The sequence below is a fragment of the Chiloscyllium plagiosum genome, unplaced genomic scaffold, assembly GCF_037043375.1.
Source record: "Chiloscyllium plagiosum isolate Xiang-an unplaced genomic scaffold, Cpla_swu_hap1 HiC_scaffold_1, whole genome shotgun sequence".
Lineage (NCBI taxonomy): Eukaryota > Metazoa > Chordata > Chondrichthyes > Orectolobiformes > Hemiscylliidae > Chiloscyllium > Chiloscyllium plagiosum.
Genome location: NW_028270139.1, coordinates 62354190 through 62375941, shown reverse-complemented (window position 1 = coordinate 62375941; position 21752 = coordinate 62354190). Strand labels below are relative to the sequence as shown.

General features: G+C 38.7%; 1 protein-coding gene and 1 long non-coding RNA gene across 6 annotated transcripts in view; one reads left to right on the top strand and one right to left on the bottom strand.

Moving 5' to 3' along the window:
• arap2 (ArfGAP with RhoGAP domain, ankyrin repeat and PH domain 2) overlaps positions 1 to 21752 on the top strand; it is a 311926-nt gene that overhangs the window by 168221 nt on the left and 121953 nt on the right. For all 5 annotated transcript variants that reach the window (XM_087987064.1, XM_087987070.1, XM_087987078.1 and 2 more), the window contains exons 12-15: positions 1477 to 1562; positions 7358 to 7540; positions 10382 to 10556; positions 12671 to 12802. In XM_087987064.1, coding sequence (XP_087843190.1) covers positions 1477 to 1562; positions 7358 to 7540; positions 10382 to 10556; positions 12671 to 12802 — 576 coding nt within the window. The remainder of the gene's footprint in view (positions 1 to 1476; positions 1563 to 7357; positions 7541 to 10381; positions 10557 to 12670; positions 12803 to 21752) is intronic.
• The window catches only part of LOC148152129 (uncharacterized), a 170644-nt gene that overhangs the window by 134748 nt on the left and 14144 nt on the right, over positions 1 to 21752 (bottom strand). The gene's annotated exons all lie outside the window — the stretch shown is intronic.

Here is a 21752-nt window from a genome sequence, read left to right as displayed (position 1 = left end):
TTGCCTGGATGAGTGCAACTGCATTAACTGTTTGGGAGGGGGGGGTCCTAGTGGCATCATCACAGGTCTATTAATCTGGAGACCCACATCATATTCTGGGGATCTACATTCAAACCACACAACGGTAGATTATGGAACTAAGAGTCCACTGATGACCATAAAATCATTGTCAATGGTTGGAAAAAAAACCCATCAGATTCACTAATGCCCTTTAAGGATGGTGACTGCCATCTTCACCTGATCTGGCTTACATGTGACTCCAGAGGGATGGGCATCAAATGGTGGCCTAGCCAGAAACGCTCACATCAAGTGAATGAATGAAATAAAGAAGCTTGATACCATCCAGTCAAAAGCAATTCACTTGATTGGTAAAATTCCACAAATATTCACTCTCCCACTGACCACTGACACTCAGAGTCATTGTCATGGAGAAATACAGCATGGAAACAGACCTTTCGGTCCAACTTGCCCTTGCTAACCAGATATACTAAAATTAATCTAGTCCCATGTGCTAGCACTTGGCCCATATCTCTCCAAACCCTTCCTATTCATATACCCATCCAGATGCCTTTTAAATGTTTTAATTGTACCAGCCTCCACCACTTTCTCTGGCAGCTCATTCCATACACACACCACCCTCTGCATGAAAAAATAGCACCTTGGGTCCCTTTTAAACCAAAACCTATATCCTCTGGTTCTGCACTCTCCCAACCTAGAGAAAAAAGATCCATTCCCCTCATGATTTTTTAAACCTTAATCAGGTCACCCTTCAGCCTCCGATGCTCCAGGGGAAACAGCCCCAGCCTATTTAGCCTCTCCCTAAACCTCAAATCTGTAGTAGTGATGTGTGCTACCTACATGATACCCTGCAGAAATTCACCAAGGCTCTTTAGATAGCATCTTCCAAAATCACAATCACTTCCATCTAGAACAGAAATGCCAGCACACAAATGAAAACCATTACCTCCAAGTTACCCTCTAAGTCACACACCTTCCTGACTTGGAGATATAATGCTATTCCTTCTGTGTCATTGGGTCAAACTCCTGGAACTTCTCCATGATAGAATTGTGGGTCTACTAACACCAAAATAATTGCCATTCATCACCACCTTCTTGAGACAACTACAGATGGGTGTTAAATGCTGGCACAGCCGATGCCCATGAGTGAACAAAACAAACCTCCATTACATGGTAAGTGGGTGAAATGTTAATTTCATTGCATCAAAAGCATAACTTCCTTTGGATTTAAAATTGAAAGATCTTTGATCTGGCATAGAAATTTAAAATTAAATGCAGCCTTTTACATAAGCAAATGCACTCTCAAAATGAGAAAAACTTCTAATAACATTACAGAGTTTTCATTGTGAATTATAAAAATTCAAATTTACCATTAACAAATTTGAAAAAAACCCATTTATATTAATCTGCGTAAATAAATAATAACATGTTTTTATATTTGTGTTTGAATAAAACCAGGTCAGCATCGATCACTGGGTTCAAATATTTCCAAAATTCGTAGTTTGAAGTTGGATACCAGTATTTGGAGTAATGAACTTGTTGAGGTAAGAAACTATCTCATAATAACAGATTTAATTAAACAAAAAATCTTTTTATAGTTTAATTGGAAGCAGAATTGCTTTGAAAAGATCAAGTGCATTTTGACCAATTTGCGCACCTATTTTTAGTTGACCTTGAGGCTGTTATTTTCATGCTATATCCTCCAATCCCCTCTGTTCAGAAACCAGGAAACTCAACAATATAAATTTGCTTCAGTAGCTTTGCGCAAGCTTATGTGCATTTTAAAACAAAACCAAGTGAAATGTAGTGAGAATTATGAGACACAAACTACCAAATAAGTACCAGTCTTCTCAAAGGAATTATTGGGAAATAGTTCTCATTGGGAAAACCCAGGAAATGACACAGTTACCACTTTGCAAAAGGTTGAGGTAGTTTCCCTTTCCTATCACCAACCATCAGCCAAAGACCAATATCGACCAACCATCTTCATGGTACAAAAACAGAAATTACTGGAGAAACTCACCAGGTCAGGCAGCCTCTGTGGAGACATAAAGGAATTAATGTTGCAGGTCAGTCACCCTTCTGGAGAACTTTGGATCAACCACCTTCATGGTAATTGCAGGCTCATTATGTCAAACTGAATGGAGTCAAGCTCTGCATGCCTATCACTGTTCATCTCCTAGCCTGATAACATGGCCTTTGAACTGTGCCATCATCTCTCATGTAAATTCAACCATTTATTCTTATTGTTGGATGTGGCAAATGGGAATTCAGTACCTTCTGTGAGCATGAAGTCTCGTAGCAAAGGGTCAAGCATAGCTGAGAACAAAACTCTTGCTGGTTGCCTCCTATTGCCCTCCTAACACAGATGTAATAGTACTCCAGCCTGCTAAATTCCAGAGCTGGGGGAGTTTATAGTGGTAGAGTCTGGGCCTGACCATCGAGGAACTCATAAATGAGAATTATAATGTTAAATTTGAATTTTAAAATTGAGAGTTTGCTAACTGGGAGCTAATGTAGGTGAGTGCTAACACAGGTAATGGGAGACAGTGTTTAACATATGAGTTAGGACATGGGCAGCAGCATATTTTCTGACTTCAAGTTTAGAGAGAATAAGACATGAAAGGCTAGCCAAGACTGCATTGAGATAGTCAAGTCGAGATATAAAGAGAAAAAAGCGCAGTATAGGATTTCAGTGGTAGATGATCGTCGGCCAGAGCAGACCTGGCATTGCTTGACAGAACATGGGTAATCTCAGTAATCTTCATGATCTCTATGGTCTTAGTAATCTCTATGATTTTAGTGATCTTCATGATTTGGCTGATCTTGGTGATCTTTATGATCCCTGAGGTCTTAGTTATCTCTGAGATCTTAGTGATCCCTGAGTTCTTGATGGTATTTGCGATCCCTGAGGTTTTGGGTATCATTGTGTTTGTTGTTGTTGTCTGTACTGTGGACACTTCTATCTACTTATTTATTAAAAGCACTTAGTCAAGTGCGCTTTTTGGTGAAGTAGACAAAGGGACACAGAATTCAGTTTGTGGTTCAACTCTATTTTATTAACAAAATACTTCTTAAAACACCATGCAAGCATTTCGCAAATTCCCACAGTATTTATTCTCTATCTAACTCTACCTGTCTGAGAAAGGATATTCAGGAGGCTGGAAAAACACAACAAGCCAGGTAGCATAAGGAGATGGAGAAGTCAATGTTTCAGGACTTCTCCACCTCCTGATGCTGCCTGGCTTGCTGTGTTCTTTCAGCTTCCTGCTTGCCTATTTTGGATTCCAGCATCTGCATTTTTATTTGTCTCTGAGAAAGAATATTACCTTGAATGTTCCATGTGTTTGAACTGGACCGTTGAAATCTTTCTCTCTGATGTAGAGCTGGCTCTCATCCACAAAGGTGGGACTTGCTGGTCAGGGTGGATCTTCTCCTGGGTTATCTTGGGTTGCCACAGAGTTTTCTACAACAAGTCTACCCTGGATCTTCACTGAGCCTTCACTGCAGGAGTGGCATCCAGATGTATGTTTTTATCCACCCTCATCCCTGACCTTCCAGAATGTTCTGTGACTTTTAGCCAATGAGGTCATGAGATGGGTTCAAATCATCCAATGGGATTGCATCCACACCTTTAACTGCTTGGAGATGTAAAGTGCAAATACTCAGGCAAGATGCCAAAATGACTGATCAACACTTCTACTACACAGCTGTCAGGCTGATTGTGAATGTTTGTAATCTCTTTGATCTTGGTTATCACTGTTGTCTGTAGTCGATAGCTGCTGCCCACTGTTAAATTTAGTTTGTCCAACTTTCTGTCAGACCGATTTCTCCGGCTGTGGTTCAGTTTAGAATATCCAATTTTGGACTTGAGGTCGCTTGACCACTCAGAGGTCTTGGTGATCTTTGTGATTTCTGAGATCTGAGGATCTTAGATACCAGCTTCCTCTTTTGTAGATTCTGTTACAATCTCTATCCCTCTTTTCGCAGATCCAACTTAATTAATTGTTCTTGACAATCTGGGAATGCAATAGGGTCCAGCCTTATTTCAGCAAATTGTCAAAGACCTATAATATCTTTTCAGCAGTTGGCTAACTAAAGTGTTTTATAATTGCACTAACCTTGTATTTTGGAATGTGTTTTGATCCATTGTTAGTCTTTGCCACAGCAATTCATAGCTGTTGACTTAGATGCTACTTCCCAAAATGCATAGATATATTCAGCATTCTATGTAAATTCAATATTTACTTGAGTGTGTCAGTGACTGATAATAAATTGATTTTCATTCTTTTGCTCATACTATGTTTTACTGTATTCACAGATGTGCTTCCTGAGCATAGTTTCCACAGTCAGGAAAAATTAAATCGAGTCTTTAGAAAGTTTCTAGGGTTAGTTATACAACCTTCGTGAAATACTAAGACTACTGACATAATGTTACTCATCCCTCCCAACTGATCTTGAGTTCCTCTGAAACCATTCTGTAGTCTGTTCACTAAAATGATGACATATCTACTCTGACCAATTAGTGAGCATAATAATTAAGTAGTATAATTTAGAGAGACAAAGTGTTAATAATAGATCACTGAAGGTGACGATTGTAGATTTAGCTAGAAAGAAAGTGTCCAGTAGTGCCCAAGAAGCACTTAATAAGTCATGCTATGTTTTAGTGTAATGATAACTTTATAGTCACAGCATGTCCCATGACTCACTGATTAGTGTCACATTTTACTTCAGCGCACATTCGTGTTGGTTTTATGACTCATAAATGGAATCTATTTCACTTCAAAACATTAACAATGTAGTATGTGGAAAAGGCTTGGAGACTGGCTATGATTTGATACTTCAGCTCCATAATACTTTAAAGAAAATTGCTGGATGTTCAAAGCTTTGTGGAAACTCTATTGAACTTTAGAAACAGAGGACAGGATACAACTCCAGAAGTCTCACCTGCACTTCTTGCAGATCCCATTTTTTAGATAGAGGAAACGGAATGGGATGTGTCTTCCACATTAATGAAAGCTAAACTCAGCCTGGTCATTTGAACTCTGTGCTGAGTTGAAACAAACCCCATGTTCCCTACAGCAGGGGCCTTATCCTGCATTATATGTTTGAGATTTAAATGCTTATAAAGTGCATATAAGATTTGTAGATCTGTAGAACTAAAAACTTATGTTATTTGAATCCTCAATGCTTTAAGGAGTCAAAAAAAAACTAATCCGCCTTTTATCATGATAGTGGTAAACACTGGTCTATCAATTTTCAATTTACATCATCTGATTTCAATACTCAAGACCTTCTGGATCGTTATGATTTTTAAAATAGAAGAAAAATTGAACCAAAATAGCTGCAGTGATCACAGGTTGAGGCAAATTCAAGAAACCAATATGGATTAAACCATTGTTTATTCATTTTTAGGGACTGAGAATCACTGACTGGTCTGCATTTATTGCCTATCCCTAGCTGCCCTTGAAAAGATGGTAGTAAGCAACGTTCGTGAACTGGTGTGGTCCATGTGCTATAGGTAGAACTGTTTGAACTGAATTATCATGCTTTCTAAAAACATTGGAATCAGGCAATTGAATTGAGCATCAAGAAACTCTGATATCTTGTTTTCATTTACACTGCATAATAATTTGCAAATATTGGGCATAAAGTGTTGCCTGCTTGAAAAGACAGTCAATCCAGACTCAGGTGTGCAAAAATGAACAATATTTCAGTAACTGCTTAGCGGAACAGCAGAGAGAAAGAAAAATTGATTCTTAATGATAAGGACTGGAAAACTTTCTCCTTGTTTCCGTCTCATCGTCTCAAAAGTCAGCACTGAAGAGAAAGCAAATTGGAGACATTCATTTGCCTAAAGCTTAAGAATTATACAAATTTGGCTCTGGCTGAGGACACAAGACATCAACTAAGCAGACATGGTCTCAGCTTTAAATAAAACAAATTGATTCTAAGAACTATTGAAACTGTATATTTTTATCTTCCTATTGTACTTTGTATGAAATTTTCTATCAGTGTTTATGTATATGCCAGATGTCATACTTTGTTTTCTCAGGGTTAGTTGGTAATAAAATTGTAAACCTTGTAAGTGTTTCTGTAATTTTGATCTATAAAAATAAATCAATTGAAATGCAAAATAGTCATGTGCTAAAAATCATTTTCAAATCTTCTTTGTAATCATTTAAGGGATTAAAAGGAGGGAAGTCAATTTGCACCTGCTTATAACACTGAATGACAGTTGAAAAAAATCCGTCTAGCAGTTGCAAAAGCTGTTCATTGACATTTGTTCAAGGATGGTTATGGTATAATTATTAATAATTGACTGCTTTTCACAATCTACAATCTGAGAGAAGCTTTAAAGCAAAAACTACTCTGATATGAAGTTATGAAAGCAACTCTATTTACTTTCATAGTGCCATAAGTACTTGAGTTTTTAAAGAAAGTTGAATAGGCCTTCATGAATGGGAGTAGTTGCTTATTAGACTGAAAAATATAATAAACATTTAGATTTTAATTTTATTTCATTTCCACATGTCAGCATGCCAATGGTGGGTGATGCTGGGCGAGTTGGTAAGGACGCAGAGACAAATGATGATAGTTGGGAGACATGATTTGGCATGGAGTACGTAAGGAATCCTAGGAAATTGAGGCCTGGGGTCATGGTGGAGTATGGAGGTTGAGGGATAGAGGGCCTAACAAGTAGAAAAAAAACATAGAATCCCCACAATGTGGAAAGAGACCATTTGGCCCATTGAGTCTGCACCGACCCTCCAAAGAGCATCCCACCCCATCCCCATAACCCCACATTTGCCATTGCCAGTCTACCTAATCTGCACATATTTGGACTGTTGAAGGAAACCTGAGCACCTGGCAGAAACCCATACAGTCATGAGAAACTCAGCACAGTCACCTGAGGCAGGTCCCTGGAACTGTGAGGCAGTAGCACTAACCACTGAGCCACCATACCATCCAAAGAAAGAGGTCTCAGAAAACATGAGACAACTGAGACATTTTGGACAAGCTGTCCCAGTACTTGGCAATTCTTGTGGTCATCTTGGATCTGTGATTAGAAGCAGTATTGCCGACTCCCATCAGATTCCCTCCAATCCACCCTGGAATGTGGATTGTGCTATGCCATACACTTTATCCCAAAACAGGAGCAGCCAGTCTTAAAATTTTGGACTCAAACTACTTGCCTCAGGGGTTAAACAAAAATTCCGCCCAAAGTGTTTTATAAACAAGAAGTTGAATTTTGAAGTTGAAAGCAAATAGACATGTTTGTGCCAATAAGTACTGGTGCCAGCATTTTTAATAGCTGTGCCTTTTGTTTGAATTTCAGTTTTTCATTGTTGTAGGAAACAAAACAGCCAATGCTTTTTGGGCAGCCAATCTCAAAGCAGGTGAAGAATTGGATATGGATGCTCCACCAAACTATCGTCTTGAATTCATCACTCAAAAATACAAAGAAGGAAAATTTCGAAGAAAACTCTCTCCTTTTCTAAACCAAGAAGAACTGAACAAGGTAATGCGAGTTCCTCCCAGAATAATTTGACATTACCTGATGCTTCCTGATATTGTTTCTTCAAAATTCAGTTTGCATTACTTTGGAGAATTTTGGGAAAAAAAGTGGAGCTCCATTTGGAAAAAACCCTCAAAATTAGATGTTTGTTCTTTACCCTATTTATTCAGCTGATTCAATACTATGCAAACTGACACTGGCTATTTAGTAATATAAGTTGGTATTCTCTCAAATATGATGTTTTCTTTTTACACAGATGTATGTAAGCCTTGTTCTTGTATCTGTAAGTGCAATGACATTTTTTTTTTCTAACCCTATCTCTTATTAGCTTTTAAGACTTTTTTCCAACTAATTTTTATTTAACAATACAATATTTCCAGGAGATTAAATTTGTAATATTGCTTTTTCTACTATAGTGAGAAATTTGCTTTTTCTTACCATGTCACACTTTTTCCACTTAACACTAAAGCAAATATATGTACAGGAATGCTTTCAAGGAATTACAATATTGAACGTGGTGCAAAGAATCTGTAGCGTGGCAAATGTTGCACTTTAATCTCAATTAAACAAGTAGCCCAAACTGAAAAAGATATTTTGTGCTATAATCCAGGTTATAAAATCAAACCATTTGGTATACCTGCCAATGTAAAGTTTTCAGTTGAGATGCAAGTTAGTTCACCTTCCTAATTATGTTTTGCTATTAGATGGCTTCTATTTTGGTGCTATCCCTATAAGTAGGTTTTTTTTAATGCTAACTACTTGGCCTCAGCAATTGATGCTGCTAGAAATGCGAAAGATCTTTCTTCAGCTAACTCTGGTAGAGAAATCTGGTTTCTTTTATTTATATTGTCTTTAACATAACAATAGTTAAGGGGGAGAAGTGAAAAATTACTTATCCTTTTACATCCATATAGAAGACATTTTTTTCTTGTTGAACCACTCATTATTCAAATTTCTATGAGACAAATAAATAAGACATGCTGAAAATCCGTTGAGGTGATGGACTAGTTGTATTATCACTGCACTGTTAATCTAGAGACTCAGGTAGTGTTCTGGGGACCTGGGTTTGAATCTTGCTGCGGAAGAATTTGAATTCAGTGAAAACTGGAATTAAGAATCTAATGATGATCATGAAACTATTGTTAATTGTCAGGAAAAACTGATCTGGTTCACAAATGTCCTTTTAGGGAAGGAAGCTGGTCTGGATTATTTGTGACTCAAGACCCACCATAATGTGGTTGAGTCCTAACTACCGTCTGGGATGGGCAGTAAATGCTGGCCTAGACAGTGATGTCTGTGTCCTGTGGATATTGTCTTTACAGCTGAAACAAAAACAGAAATTGAAACCGTAAATATCAAGTGGCCTGAGCTGATATCCTTTTTTAAAAAAAAACTTTTAATTTGCTTATTACAATCTATTAACTTCTATTTGATCACATAGTTCATTTTATAAAGTTGAGTAAGAAAACTCTCAATTGGAAGAATTATTAGCATTATTTTTTGTTTTTAGAAAAGCATATTTACGATCCAAAATAAAAATCTCTATTCTTAACATTTGCACAGTTCCACTCTATAACATGGTAGGTGGGGAGAAAGGAAGTTTCATGATGCAGGAATAAGTCATTGAAAACTGAAATATATGAAGCATATCAGGAAACAAAAGCAGAATTCAATCAAAAACAGCATCCACACAGCCATATATCCACACAAGCAAAATCTGAACTCTCTTGGACCAGACAGAATATTTTGATGTACCTTTTCAAAACGTTAAGCATATTTGAGCCTGATATGGATTCTGAAATTGACACCTTTAAGTTCAACAAAGGAGTAAAGTTCAAGAAAAATGTTGCTTAGACAGGCTAGAGAAAGGTGACAGGGATATTATAGTTGAGGGCTATTTGGGCCAAAGTTTAAATATGGCCATGCAGATCTCTTTAGTTTTGAAGAAGAGCCATCACACTAAAAGTGTACCTTAAGTATTCTCTCCATGGTTATTGACTGGCTGCGTTTACAGCATTTTCTACTCATAGTGGATGACATGGTCATTATAAAAACTAGGAGAAAGTGAGGACTGCAGATGCTGGAGATCAGAGCTGAAAATGTGTTGCTGGAAAAGCGCAGCAGGTCAGACAGCATCCAAGGAGCAGGAGAATCAACGTTTCGGGCATAAGCCCTTCTTCAGGAATGAGGAAGGTGTGCCAAGCAGGCTAAGATAAAAGGTGGGGAGGGGCATTGGGAATGCGATAGGTGGAAGGAGGTTAAGGTGAGGGTGACAGGCCGGAGAGGGGTTGGGGGCGGAGAGGTCGGGAAGAAGATTGCAGGTCAAGAAGGCGGTGCTGAGTCAGGGTTGTGACTGAGATAAGGTGGGGGGAGGGGAAATGAGGAAGCTGGAGAAATCTGCATTCATCCCTTGTGGTTGGAGGATTCGAGTCCCTCATCTTCCGCCTAGGAACCCTCAAACCACAAGCGATGAATGCAGATTTCTCTAGCTTCCTCTTGGCCTGCTTGGCACACCTTTGTCATTCCTGAAGAAGGGCTGATGCCCAAAACGTCGATTCTCCTGCTCCTTGGATGCTGTCTGACCTGCTGCGCTTTTCCAGCAACACATTTTTCAGCTCATTATAAAAACTGTATGACTGGTTTGAATCACTTATGTGCAATAAAATTAACTTCTAACTTGAAGTGTTGATATTGCAGACATCTCATTGCATCTGTTGTCCTTGAAGCTCTGTTTGATGGATAATGCATATTCACGTGTAAAGATGGAACTACCTGTTTTTTTTTAAACTTAATCTTGTAATTATGCCTATCCATTCTTTACTATCCTATTATTCTCATATACAGGCTTTATGTCAAGCAGTTGTGACACAGGATATCTTGGAGACTATGTCACTTGTTTTCAGTGGGGCAGATGTCATGTGTGCAACAGGAGAACCTACTTACTGTACCCCTTACTTATTGGCACAGAAAGCTGGCCAACGGTTACAAATGGAGTTCCTGTTCCATAACAAACTCTCAGGTAAAACTTTTATTTATGGCCTGCAACCAAAATGGTGTGAACTTTGAGAGTTAACATATTTTTTACAGTCAGATGTGAAGTTGATTTTGTGAATTCATGGGTCCCTGATTTACAAATGTCCAACTTCCAAATGCTTGTACTTATAGACACAGTCCCATACAGGGGTGTAATTTTAAAGACCTGGCATAAGGACAATTCTGTATTTACGGATAGCTGCTTTAGCTTGTCCTGCATTGTGTTCCAAATTGCTCACAAATTGACTTGCAAGTGGAGTCCAGGATGGAACCCTTTGCAACCCGGAGACTGCCTGTGTTTGGTTAGCACCAGAATTCCTTACGAATTAATTAAGCAACTTTGAACACATTTGACTATTTATAAGATGTAGGTAGATGAAGCCTGCTGTTTCTTCTAACAGATGTTATAAAATTTGCAGAAATTGAAGTTTACATGAAGTTATTTCATCCTTTTGAAAGAGAAAGATAGTCATTTGTAGACCTACCAAACAAATAAGGGTTGAAGTTTGACTCCCAAAAATGGGTGGGTCACAGCTGGTCAGAGGTGCAAAGCAAATATATTGGAAGCAGAAACCAATAAATCTTGAACCTGCCTACCTCTAGTTCAAATGGAAGCAGGACAAGGATGGCCAGCCAACTTATTTATGGGAAACTGGTTCATCTCATTCATTTTAATTGTCATTCTGGTTGTAACACTGGATGGTTGGGTTATCTGTGCCTGGAAAACTCAACAGCTTGAAAACAAAAATCATGAAGCAAGTGCCTTTCCAGTAAATGCTAAATGCTGCAAAAGCTAGAACTCTGAAATAAAAAAAAAACAGAAAATGTTGGAGAAACTCATGTCCAGCAGCATCTGTGGAGAGAGAAACTAAGTTAATGTTTTGAGTCCATTGTGACTCTTCTTCAGACCATGTTTCCAGGAACAAGGGGTGCTTCCCTCAAACTTAAATAAACTCACTATAATTCTCTGTTGGTTTCTGTTTCCACCCCAGCCATATTTTGCTTTCTTGCAATCATACACTGTACCCTCACCCCCAGTGCGATTGGGAGACATTGGCAATGACCTTGTGTAGCAGATCTCTAGGCTGTCAATTGGGCTGTTTTTCAGACTTGTGTCCTGTGTGCTGGAGAATTGATTGCTTTTGTTAGTGTGTGAAGCACTGAGGACAAAGTGAATTCCTTTGTATAAAATTGATCCTGATCACTGGAGAGCCTTCAGCTTCTGATAGTGACTTTTAAAAAAAAATTGACATGTTTCCTTCAGGCATCTTTTCATCTTTCACTATATGTGATAACAATAGCCAATAATCTATGCAACTATGGTGCTTAACAGTAAGCACATAGAACATAGAACAATACAGCACAGAACAGGCCCTTTGGCCCACGATGTTGTGCCGAACATTTATCCTAGCTTAAACACCTATCCATGTACCTATCCAATTACTGCTTAAAGGTCACCAATGATTCTGACTCTGCCACTCCCACAGGCAGCGCATTCCATGCCCCCACCACTCTCTGGGTAAAGAACCTACCCATGACATCCCCCCCATACCTTCCACCCTTCACCTTAAATTTATGTCCCCTTGTAACACTCTGTTACACTTGCTGTTTTAGAACTACTAAATGCAAGCCATCATGTTTATACTTAGAAAACGCACCCTTTCAGAATATGCTGGTTTCCCATGCCTACAATTGTGTGCCTGTTAAGAGAATATGACTAAGATTGGGGTGAGGAGCTTCACTCTGCCAACCATTGTTTTCTTGTGTAAAAGTAAACCCTATGGACTTAGGGAGGTTTGATCACTCAAAACATAAAGTTTCACTGTCAGGATGGAAACATTTGCATATAACTTGTTCAAACTTAGAAGTGGGTAAAATGTTTGAATTTAACACACTTACAAATACTAGCTGTGAGTTAATACAAGTCATGAGTTTGATTCCGTTGCTGAGTACAAGACCAATAATGATGTGCTCCTGCTTTATATGTCACAAAGATTTAATAAAGATTAAAAATGCATTACATTTAGAAGCACATTTTATGAGAACACGTTCCTTATTTAAGTCCATTCTGAACATTGTTTATTTGTTGTTTATCCATAGTCCTTCCAAAGATTGATGAACTGTCTAAAGCTGGCATCCTTTCTAATAACTCACAGTCCAGCTTTTTGTGTGGTTTCCTCTACAAGGCCATGAACACTACAAAAACTGTAACTGAGAAAAGATTGAAGGAAGGTAGGTTATGCTTTGTTATGTGAAGGCATCTACATTTCAGCATTCGCTCAGTTGTTTAATACTGGGACAGAGTGAGCTACCAATAACTGTACATCAGGATGCTGACACCAACATTGGTTTGAAAAGTCAAATGACCTGTACACGTGCTATAATTTTGGTATTCCTTAAACAAATGAAATGTTTATATTATGATTCAATTGTGTCAAAATGAAATTTCGCCCTCTGACACTAATCCTGAATCATTGTACTCAGATTCAAGTTACGGTAAAATAAAACTGAAAGATTTAGGTGGCTGAATCTCCCCTCTTCCTCTTTGCTCTTCGCAGTTGTAAAGGCACCATTGGTATACTGTGCTTCATTATCCCATTTTCCCTGTGTGTTTGTACAGTGAGCCAACAGATATTGATTAATTGAATGAAGATGAGTGCAAATGGACTCAGTAGTTTTATAGAAGGCAAGCCATGGTATAGTTTGTCCTGGAATGGCAGATTAGAATGTATGGAAATTAACATTCACCAAAGCATTGTGCAGAGGACACTGTCAGAGGCTCTTTCTGATGACCTGTTGATGTTGCAAAATCACCTCGTTTAAATGCAAATCAGGGTAACCAATGAAATGTTTAATAACCACCATCTTTTGATCTCAAACACAGTGAAAAATGAACTTTTCGGGCTGGCTTCTCACTCGTAGATCCTGCCTCCACTAACCCAACCCAGCCCAAGCGGCCCCTGAATTTGCAGTTTTAATTATGGGATGACCGTGTTCCCTGGGAGGCAGGGAGACCAATGGAACACCAAGTGTAGGTGCAGTGGGCTGTGTGGCCTCCTGCTGTGCCATAACACTTCTGTGATTCTGAGAGCAGTAGCTGTCGCTGGGTGCAGTGTTAGCTTGTGGGTAAGATCTGGCTCATTATTCCAACAGTTTATTAAAGTTTTAAAAGTAAAATGAAATATCAAACTTCCCTGCAGTTCCCATACCATCTCACCTCACCCTAACACCCTCTTCATGCCTATCCATTTCAGCCTGTGCAACCTCATGTCCTCAACCACACTTATAACCAATCATATCTTCCATCCCAACATAGGCCAGGCTGTCCACCCCAGAACCCCTCGTTCGACCCATGTCAACCTATGCCCTCAACACACATCTGTGGCCCTTTCTAGCACATATGCTAATATAGTACTAGCCCATGCCAAGTTTAAACCAAAGTTCCAAGTGTCCGTTGCAGATATTGCTTTCCAAAAAAGGATTTTAAAAACTGACTGAATGACAGGAAAGTGAGTAATGGTCAGTATTACTCTCAAAATACTATTTAAAGTTCTAGGGAGATAGGAGTGGAGAATGGAACTGGCTGGATGGCTCTTTTGGGAGCTGGAACAGGCACAATGGAACAATGCCCTCCTGTTCTATAAATTTGATTTTAGGATTTTTTCAAGCTGGGGAAGATTTGCAATGGAATTTCTCTGAGAAGATTACTTGGGACCTTTGCTTCTTGTGATATATGGTAATAATTTGAACCTTAGTGTACAGAGCACAATTTCAAAATTTGCAGATGGCAAATATATTTGAAACCATTGCAAACTGAAAGGAGAACTTCAGATAAGTGGATGGAGTGGGTGGATAGGTAGTAGATGAAGATCAATGCTAAGTGTAAGGTAATATATTTTGGTAGAGGGAACATTAGAGAGACAGTATCATATAAAGGGTACAGGGAAGTGCATGTGCAGTTGAACCTTGGATTTTATTTTGTAATGGTTACAGGACAGGTTGAGAAAGCAATTTGTAAACGTAAATTAACCAAGGCACACAAAATAAAGTAGCAAGGAGGTTACATTGAATGTGAATACATCTGTAGTTCAGCCTGAAGTAGAGCATCGTATCCATTTCTGGGTGTCAAACTTTTGAAAGGTTACAAATATACAAGAGACAGCACAGGAGAGATTTATGAGAGTGATTCCAGAAATGAAGGATTGTGGAAACTGGGATTGTTCTTGGAGAAGAACAAGCTAAGAGGTGATCAGATTGAAGAATTCAAAATTCTGAGATTCTGGAGGGAGAAATCAGCCTTTTCCATTTGTGAAAAGATTACAAATGAGTGGGTGTAGTTTTAAAAATGATTAGTAACAGCAGCGAAAGTGATGTGATCAAAAACCTTTCTTCCACAAAGCAATTGGTTAGGGTTTGGAATTCACTGGCAGAAAGTCTGAGGGAGGTAGGTTTCACGGAGATATTGAGAGAATTAGATGATTCCTTTTCAAATAACAATGTGTAGGATTGCCAAGGGAAGGCAGGAGAATAGCAGTAATCATTTGGAATACTCATTTGGAGAAGGTGCTGACATAATGGACTGAGTGTCGTTCTACCTAGCAACAGTTCTTTAATTCTGTGAAGGCAGTCTCACTGATAAAAACTCTTGCACTACATTTACATTTCTTCAGTTGCATAATCCCTTGTAACAACAAATGTTTCATTCAAACATATAATCCCTTATAAAAACATTGAACTTCACAGTGCCATTTCAAGAGTCACTATTCACATGAAGTCAATCGATGAAATCACAGGTATCCTATGATAATAATGGAAGATTATGAAATTGATCTTATAGTTCTGAACCAACAAAAACATGAAAAAACAAGCTTTTTTTTAAACACTCTAGATGTTGTATCTCAAAAATTTATACAGCAAGAGTTTTAAATGCCTTGACAACTACTTTTGACAGTTACTCTTCACCCTTTTGATAGTCTCAGTAAGCTTCATAGTTTCAATTAGTCCATCCACATTTATTCATATTGATAACTATCTTTAACCATCCTGAAAGATCCCGAACCACATTACCTCTGTAAATGGTACTCTTCTATTCAAAGAAACCTGTAACATACCCATAGCTGTTCCTACCAAGTATGGGGACGGCAAACATGAGGGGACACAACTTTAAAGTGAGGGGAGATAGGTATAAAACAGATGTCAGAGGTAGTTTCTTTACTCAGAGAGTAGTAAGGGTATGGAATGCTTTGCCTGCAACGGTAGTAGATTCACCAAGTTTAAGTGCATTTAAGTCGTCATTGGACAGGCATATGGACGTACATGGAATAGTGTAGGTGGGATGGGCTTCAGATTAGTATGACAGGGCGGTGCAACATCGAGGGCCGAAGGGCCTGTACTGTGCTGTAATGGTCTATGTTAATACAGTGCTTTCCCCATTATTGTCCCTCTGAAAATGATAGGCTCAGGTTCATGCTCGGGGTGGGACTTCTGATCTTCAGTCAAGTTTACTATCTTCACAGTGACTGGCAGGGTCCCCAGCATTACAGTAATCCCTGTCTCAACCTATTTTTCTTTCCCCCTTTGTGTGAATAATTCAGTGAGTATAGGCAGTGAGTAGCTGCGTAAGATGTTACAGCTATTGTCTCTGATATACGCCAAAATAGTTTGTTTTGGGTTGCAGTCATAGGAGTACAGTTTTGCTTCAATGTTCCTGCGTTAGGGTGCAGATACCAACCAATTCTAGGCTCCTGATCGTTATCCAGGGACCTCTGTCAAAAGTGAACCTATGTGAACTTCTAGTGAGATCATGATTGTGCTGGTTTCACACTACATATTTAATCACTACATATACAGGGCACTGGAGGGATACCTAGACGTGAAAAACTTTGCCTCCTTCCTATGTTTCCTTTTCCTCCACTCCACAAGAAAGGGATTAGCAAGGTTAGATCGCATGGAATACAGGGAGAACTAGCCATTTGGACATAGAACTGGCTCAAAGTTAGAAGACAGAGGGTGGTGGTGGAGGGTTGTTTTTCAGACTGGAGGCCTGTGATCAGTGGAGTGCCACAAGGATCGGTGCTGGGCCCTCTACATTTGTCATTTACATAAATGATTTGGATGCGAGCATAAGAGGTACAGTTAGTAAGTTTGCAGATGACACCAAAATTGATGGTGTAGTGGATAGCGAAGAGGGTTACCTCAGATTACAACAGGATCTGGACCAGATGGGCCAATGGGCTGAGAAGTGGCAGATGGAGTTTAATTCCGCAGAGGGTGGTACGTGTATGGAATGAGCTGCCAGAGGATGTGGTGGAGGCTGGTACAATTGCAACATTTAAGAGGCATTTGGTTGGGTATATGAATAAGAAGGGTTTGGATGGATATGGGCCAGGTGCTGGCAGGTGGGACTAGGTTGGGTTGGATATCTGGTCAGCATGGACAGGTTGGACCGAAGGGTCTGTTTCCATGCTGTACATTTCTATGACTCTATAATTAACACCTTTCAAGAAGAAGAATAAATTACTGGAAAAAAATGCTGGTAGAAAATACATTATTCAGTTATTGATCTAATCCATGTATTGCTTGTCACTTTTAGTCAAATAAGATTTGTAAACTGTTGTCGTCATTATCACTGATGAGGGGATGTAGTGACAGTGAAAGCTGGATCGTTATTCGTTGTGGATCTACTTCAGATTCCTTTTAGTCCATATTTCCTTCTATAATTCTTATGTATTTTAGAAATGTAGGCTCATATCGTATCTCTTCAAATTGTTTCCATGGCAACAAATAAATTTCAAAGAGAATGATTGGTTTGTTCTCCAGGACACGATTAGGATCTGCACTTAGAACATATCACTGCGAATCCCCTGTTCGTCATCACCTGGATGTTTTTTCATTGCTGTTGAATCATTTTTAGGAAGGCAAGGCCTTTTTCTTTTGCAAGAAGTCGTTCATTGAATACAGTTTAGTTTAAGATTGGTTTCCTAATGCCCTCTTATTAGATTTATCCAAATACTCAAACTTCTATCGCAATGTAATGATGAATTGTACAATGCTGCTGGTTGCTGTGTATATTTCATGATATTCCCTTTTTTTCCCTCTGTCTCAAATATTATACAATATCCTTTGTCATCTAAGATCCACTTTCCCAGTCCTATTCCCCCTTCAAAAAAGGCTGGAATGAAATAATTTATCAATGTAATAGTCTCATTCATGATGTTGTCTATTTCATCAGCTTAATGTAACGATAGATTATGCTGTTCATAAAGGTTGTAGCATAGGGATCTAAATAATGCAATATCTGCTATCATGATGCTTTCTACCCCAGGAATGGGAGCGGATAAACTACCTTTTTTTTTCAAAATTGCCACATCCTTCATGCTACTTCTGTTGCTTTTGCACAAGGAATGTTCTGGAATCGTGGCCCTTCTTAACAACTTATTTTGTCACTTGTCAGCACTGGTAAGATGCAGATCTATTTTGATATGAGTATCCCTTGAAGATGTTTGGAGTGATCCAGTAGTGTAGAAGTTCAAGGCTGTCTATCAACTTCACAGCCAAAGGCAAAGCAGCCACTGTCATGAATCATGCCTGAAATGTCAGGCTGAAGAAAATGGCACAACTTTGTCACTGCATTCCTAATGCAGGGAAATTGCAAGAACAAATCTTTTCCGACATGCCGTAGTATCAGTGCTCAATGTAAAGACAAAACAACTTGAGCAAGAGGAGGTGCAATTTGCTTCTTGTGTAAGTGACCTGCCTCTCTTTTATTCCACTTTTCCTTATTTGCTTTTGTAGGAAAGGCAAAAAGAGAGAAAAGCACATCTCATGTCATCCCCACGGTTCAGATTTAGATGGCAGCCACAGAAACCATAGCCATCAGCAATGCAACAAAACATGCAACAATGAACATCAAATAAATATGCAAAGAGCTTTTTTTGAAAAGTGAAAATGAAAAAGTCAAAATGCATGAAGAAAAGCCATAACATATTTTTAAGTTCTCAAAGAGAAAGACTTTCAGTTGCTGCATCTGTGACCTGCACACAGTGCTTACACTTTCCAATCTACATAACTTGGCCCTCTTAAAGGGACAAAACACATCAATAAGTTTTCTCGATAGTATAACCACTCTCACCCTTATGAAACAGTTTACTCTGAGCATTGACAGAGAGATTTGCTAAACTTAAATGCTGTTCTGTCATGAGCTGTTTGTTAGTTAATATTAACTGGGAAGCAAAATCTATCAAAGGTTGCTTTAAGAATACAGCAAAAATGAGGTTTATGTGCCTGTATAAGGCTGACTTCTCACTGCCATATAAATTCTTAGTAGGGTGGATAATGGATTAGAAAGTAATATATTCTTTAAAGTTGCACATGGGCAAGTTTCTATTTAATGTCAAGAGCATCAAATGTTTTTACTGCACCTGCTCCTACTCAAGTTGTTTTGCCCTTTGACCAAGCACTGCTCATAACACGATTTCTCCCTGCTTCAGCTCATCGGGTGAATCCCTTTGTTTTTGTTACCTTTAGACTTTATAAGTCTGAAGCATTTATAGCTAAATTTTTAAGATTCTATCCTCTGTGATCATCAGAAACTCTATTAATACTATTACCCTAATTTACATCAAGCCTACTGAAGAACCAGGTGTGTGCTCAGTAACCAACATTGGTATTTGCTTACGCAATGCCTTGATTTTTAAAACTACCGTATTTATTTTCATAAATCTCCTTGATCTTGTTCTTCCTGTTTCTGGAATTGTTTTACAAACTTTCAAGTTACCTGTACTCCACTTCTGATCTTTTGAATGTTTTAGCTTTCCAGTCATAGGTGGCCACCCCTACAGTTGTCTAGTCATTGAGCTTTGGAAGTCCTTTGTAAAACTTTGTAACTCTCTGTTTATTTTTCTGTCATTTATGACTGTCCTTAGAAATATATCTTTTGTACCAATGTTTTTATTCATCTTTCTGACTGAACTCTATTGTATGGACATGCAGTCTCACAATATCGTATGAACTGTTGCTCAGGATGAAGGTTGCTCTCACCATTCTCTTAAAATTAAGGAAACTACAAGGGCCTGCCTGGTCTGGTATAGTAGAGGTGATCTACTTCTTTCTGTATCTAGAAGATTCATAGAGTCATGCAGCATGGAAACAGGCCTTTTGGTCCAATCAGTCCATGCTGATCATAAATCTAAACTAAACTAGTCCCACCTGCCTGCTCCTAACCCATATTCCTCCAACCCTTTCCTATTCACGTACTTATCCAAATGGTCTTTTAAATGTTGTAATTGTACCCACATCCACCACTTCCTCTGGAAGTTCATTCCACATGTGAACTACCCTCTGTGTAAAACAAAAGTCCCTCATGTCATTTTTAAAATCTCTCTCTCCCCTCTTAGAGTTAACAAAATGAAGTTTATTGTTTGTTAACAACCAGCTACAAGTTACATTGATGTGACAGGCATTTGTAGTGGAGACTTTAGGAAAGATCTTAGGCCTCACTCCTTTGAATTCTATTCTGTTTTACCCACAATTCCGCATGACATCATCATGGTATGTGGTGCTTAATGTTTTCAAGCCCATATGCAACAATCCCTTCATGTGGTTTAGTATGAAATGTTCTAGCTGTTGAGAAAGTTGACAAGTTCCTTATAAAACTGTCATCGATATCTTGTGTAGCTGACTGCCGTGAGGTTTTACAGGAGGTGCTAATGTTCCTGCTGCCACTCAGTGCTGCAATTAAAGGGAATTCATCTTTCTTTGTCACAGTTGACCAGAACATTCTAACAGGTGTCTTACAATGTTCCTGCTGCTTTCAATGATACTAGCTTCCACTCTGATTTTATCTATAGGCCATAATCTTCTTTCTGACAGTATGGAATGTAATTTCACAAACTGTATCCTTTTATGACATTCCCAAATTTTATGGAAAAAATCAGCTGTTTCCTTTCAGTCAGTGACATTGAATGGCATTGTAATGTTTCAAGTGTGATTTAGAACATAGATTCGTTCTACCTCATCTATTATCTCCATTTTGTTTCAAGAAAGCCAAGAGGCATTGTTGGTGCATATTGTGTCACATATTCGACAATCAAACTGCCGCTATTTAAACCTTGGACATGAATTTCACCTTTTGATAGTTCGATGTATAAATACTTGGGAATGTTATGTTTTGTTTTTTTTTGGATTGTAGGTGTTGCTGGCAAAACCAGCATTTAATGCCCATAGTTACTTGCTTTTGAGAAGTTTTTGGTGAGCTACCTTCTTTAACTGTTGTGGTCTCCATATTGAAGGTACTTACAATACTGTTTGGGAAAGTGGGTGGAGGTGGAAAGTGCATTATTTCCAGGATTTTAATGCAGTTTTGATGTGAATGATGTTGTAGTTCAAAATCAGGAAGGAAATATAAAGATAATGGTTTCTCTTGCACCAACTACCTCGGTCCTTTAATGTGGCAGAGATTGTTTAAGTGTTACTATCAAAGAAGGTTTGGTGAGTTACTGCTGTTTGCCTTGTAGATGGTACGCACTGCTGCCATTGTCCACTAATATTAGAGTAAGTGATTATTTAAGTGTTTTTAAAGCTGTTCTCATTCACGTAAGTGAAGAGTATCCCATCTGTCCTGACTCGTGCATTGCAAATGGTGCACAGGTTTTGGGGAGTGAGGAGTTGATTTAGTCACAATAGAATACCTGCTGTAGATGGCACAGTAGTTTTATGACTAATTCAGTTGTGTATCTAGTCAATGGTAACTCCAAGAATCTTGAGGGGAAGTAGTTAGATGATCTCATGTTGGAAATGGTCATTGTCCGGTACTTCCATGGCATGAATGTGACTTTCAGTAACAGCACTGTGTACTATGTACCAGATGCAACACAGTACTCACCGTGACTTCATTGACAGTAACTTCCAAATATATGACCTCTACCACCGAGGGGTACAAGACCAGAGGATGCATGGAACCTCCACCACCTACAAGTTCCTATTCAAACTAAATACCGTCTTGACTTAGAACTGAAAACTGAAAGAACTGCGGATGCTGTGAATTTGAAACAAAATTAGAAATTGCTGCAAAAGCTCAATAGGTCTAGCAGCATCTGTGAAGAGAAGCCAGATTTCTGCATCTTATTTCCACTGTAGCCCTGCCACTTAGAATGGTGGAATGTAAGTACTTTGGCTGCCATTG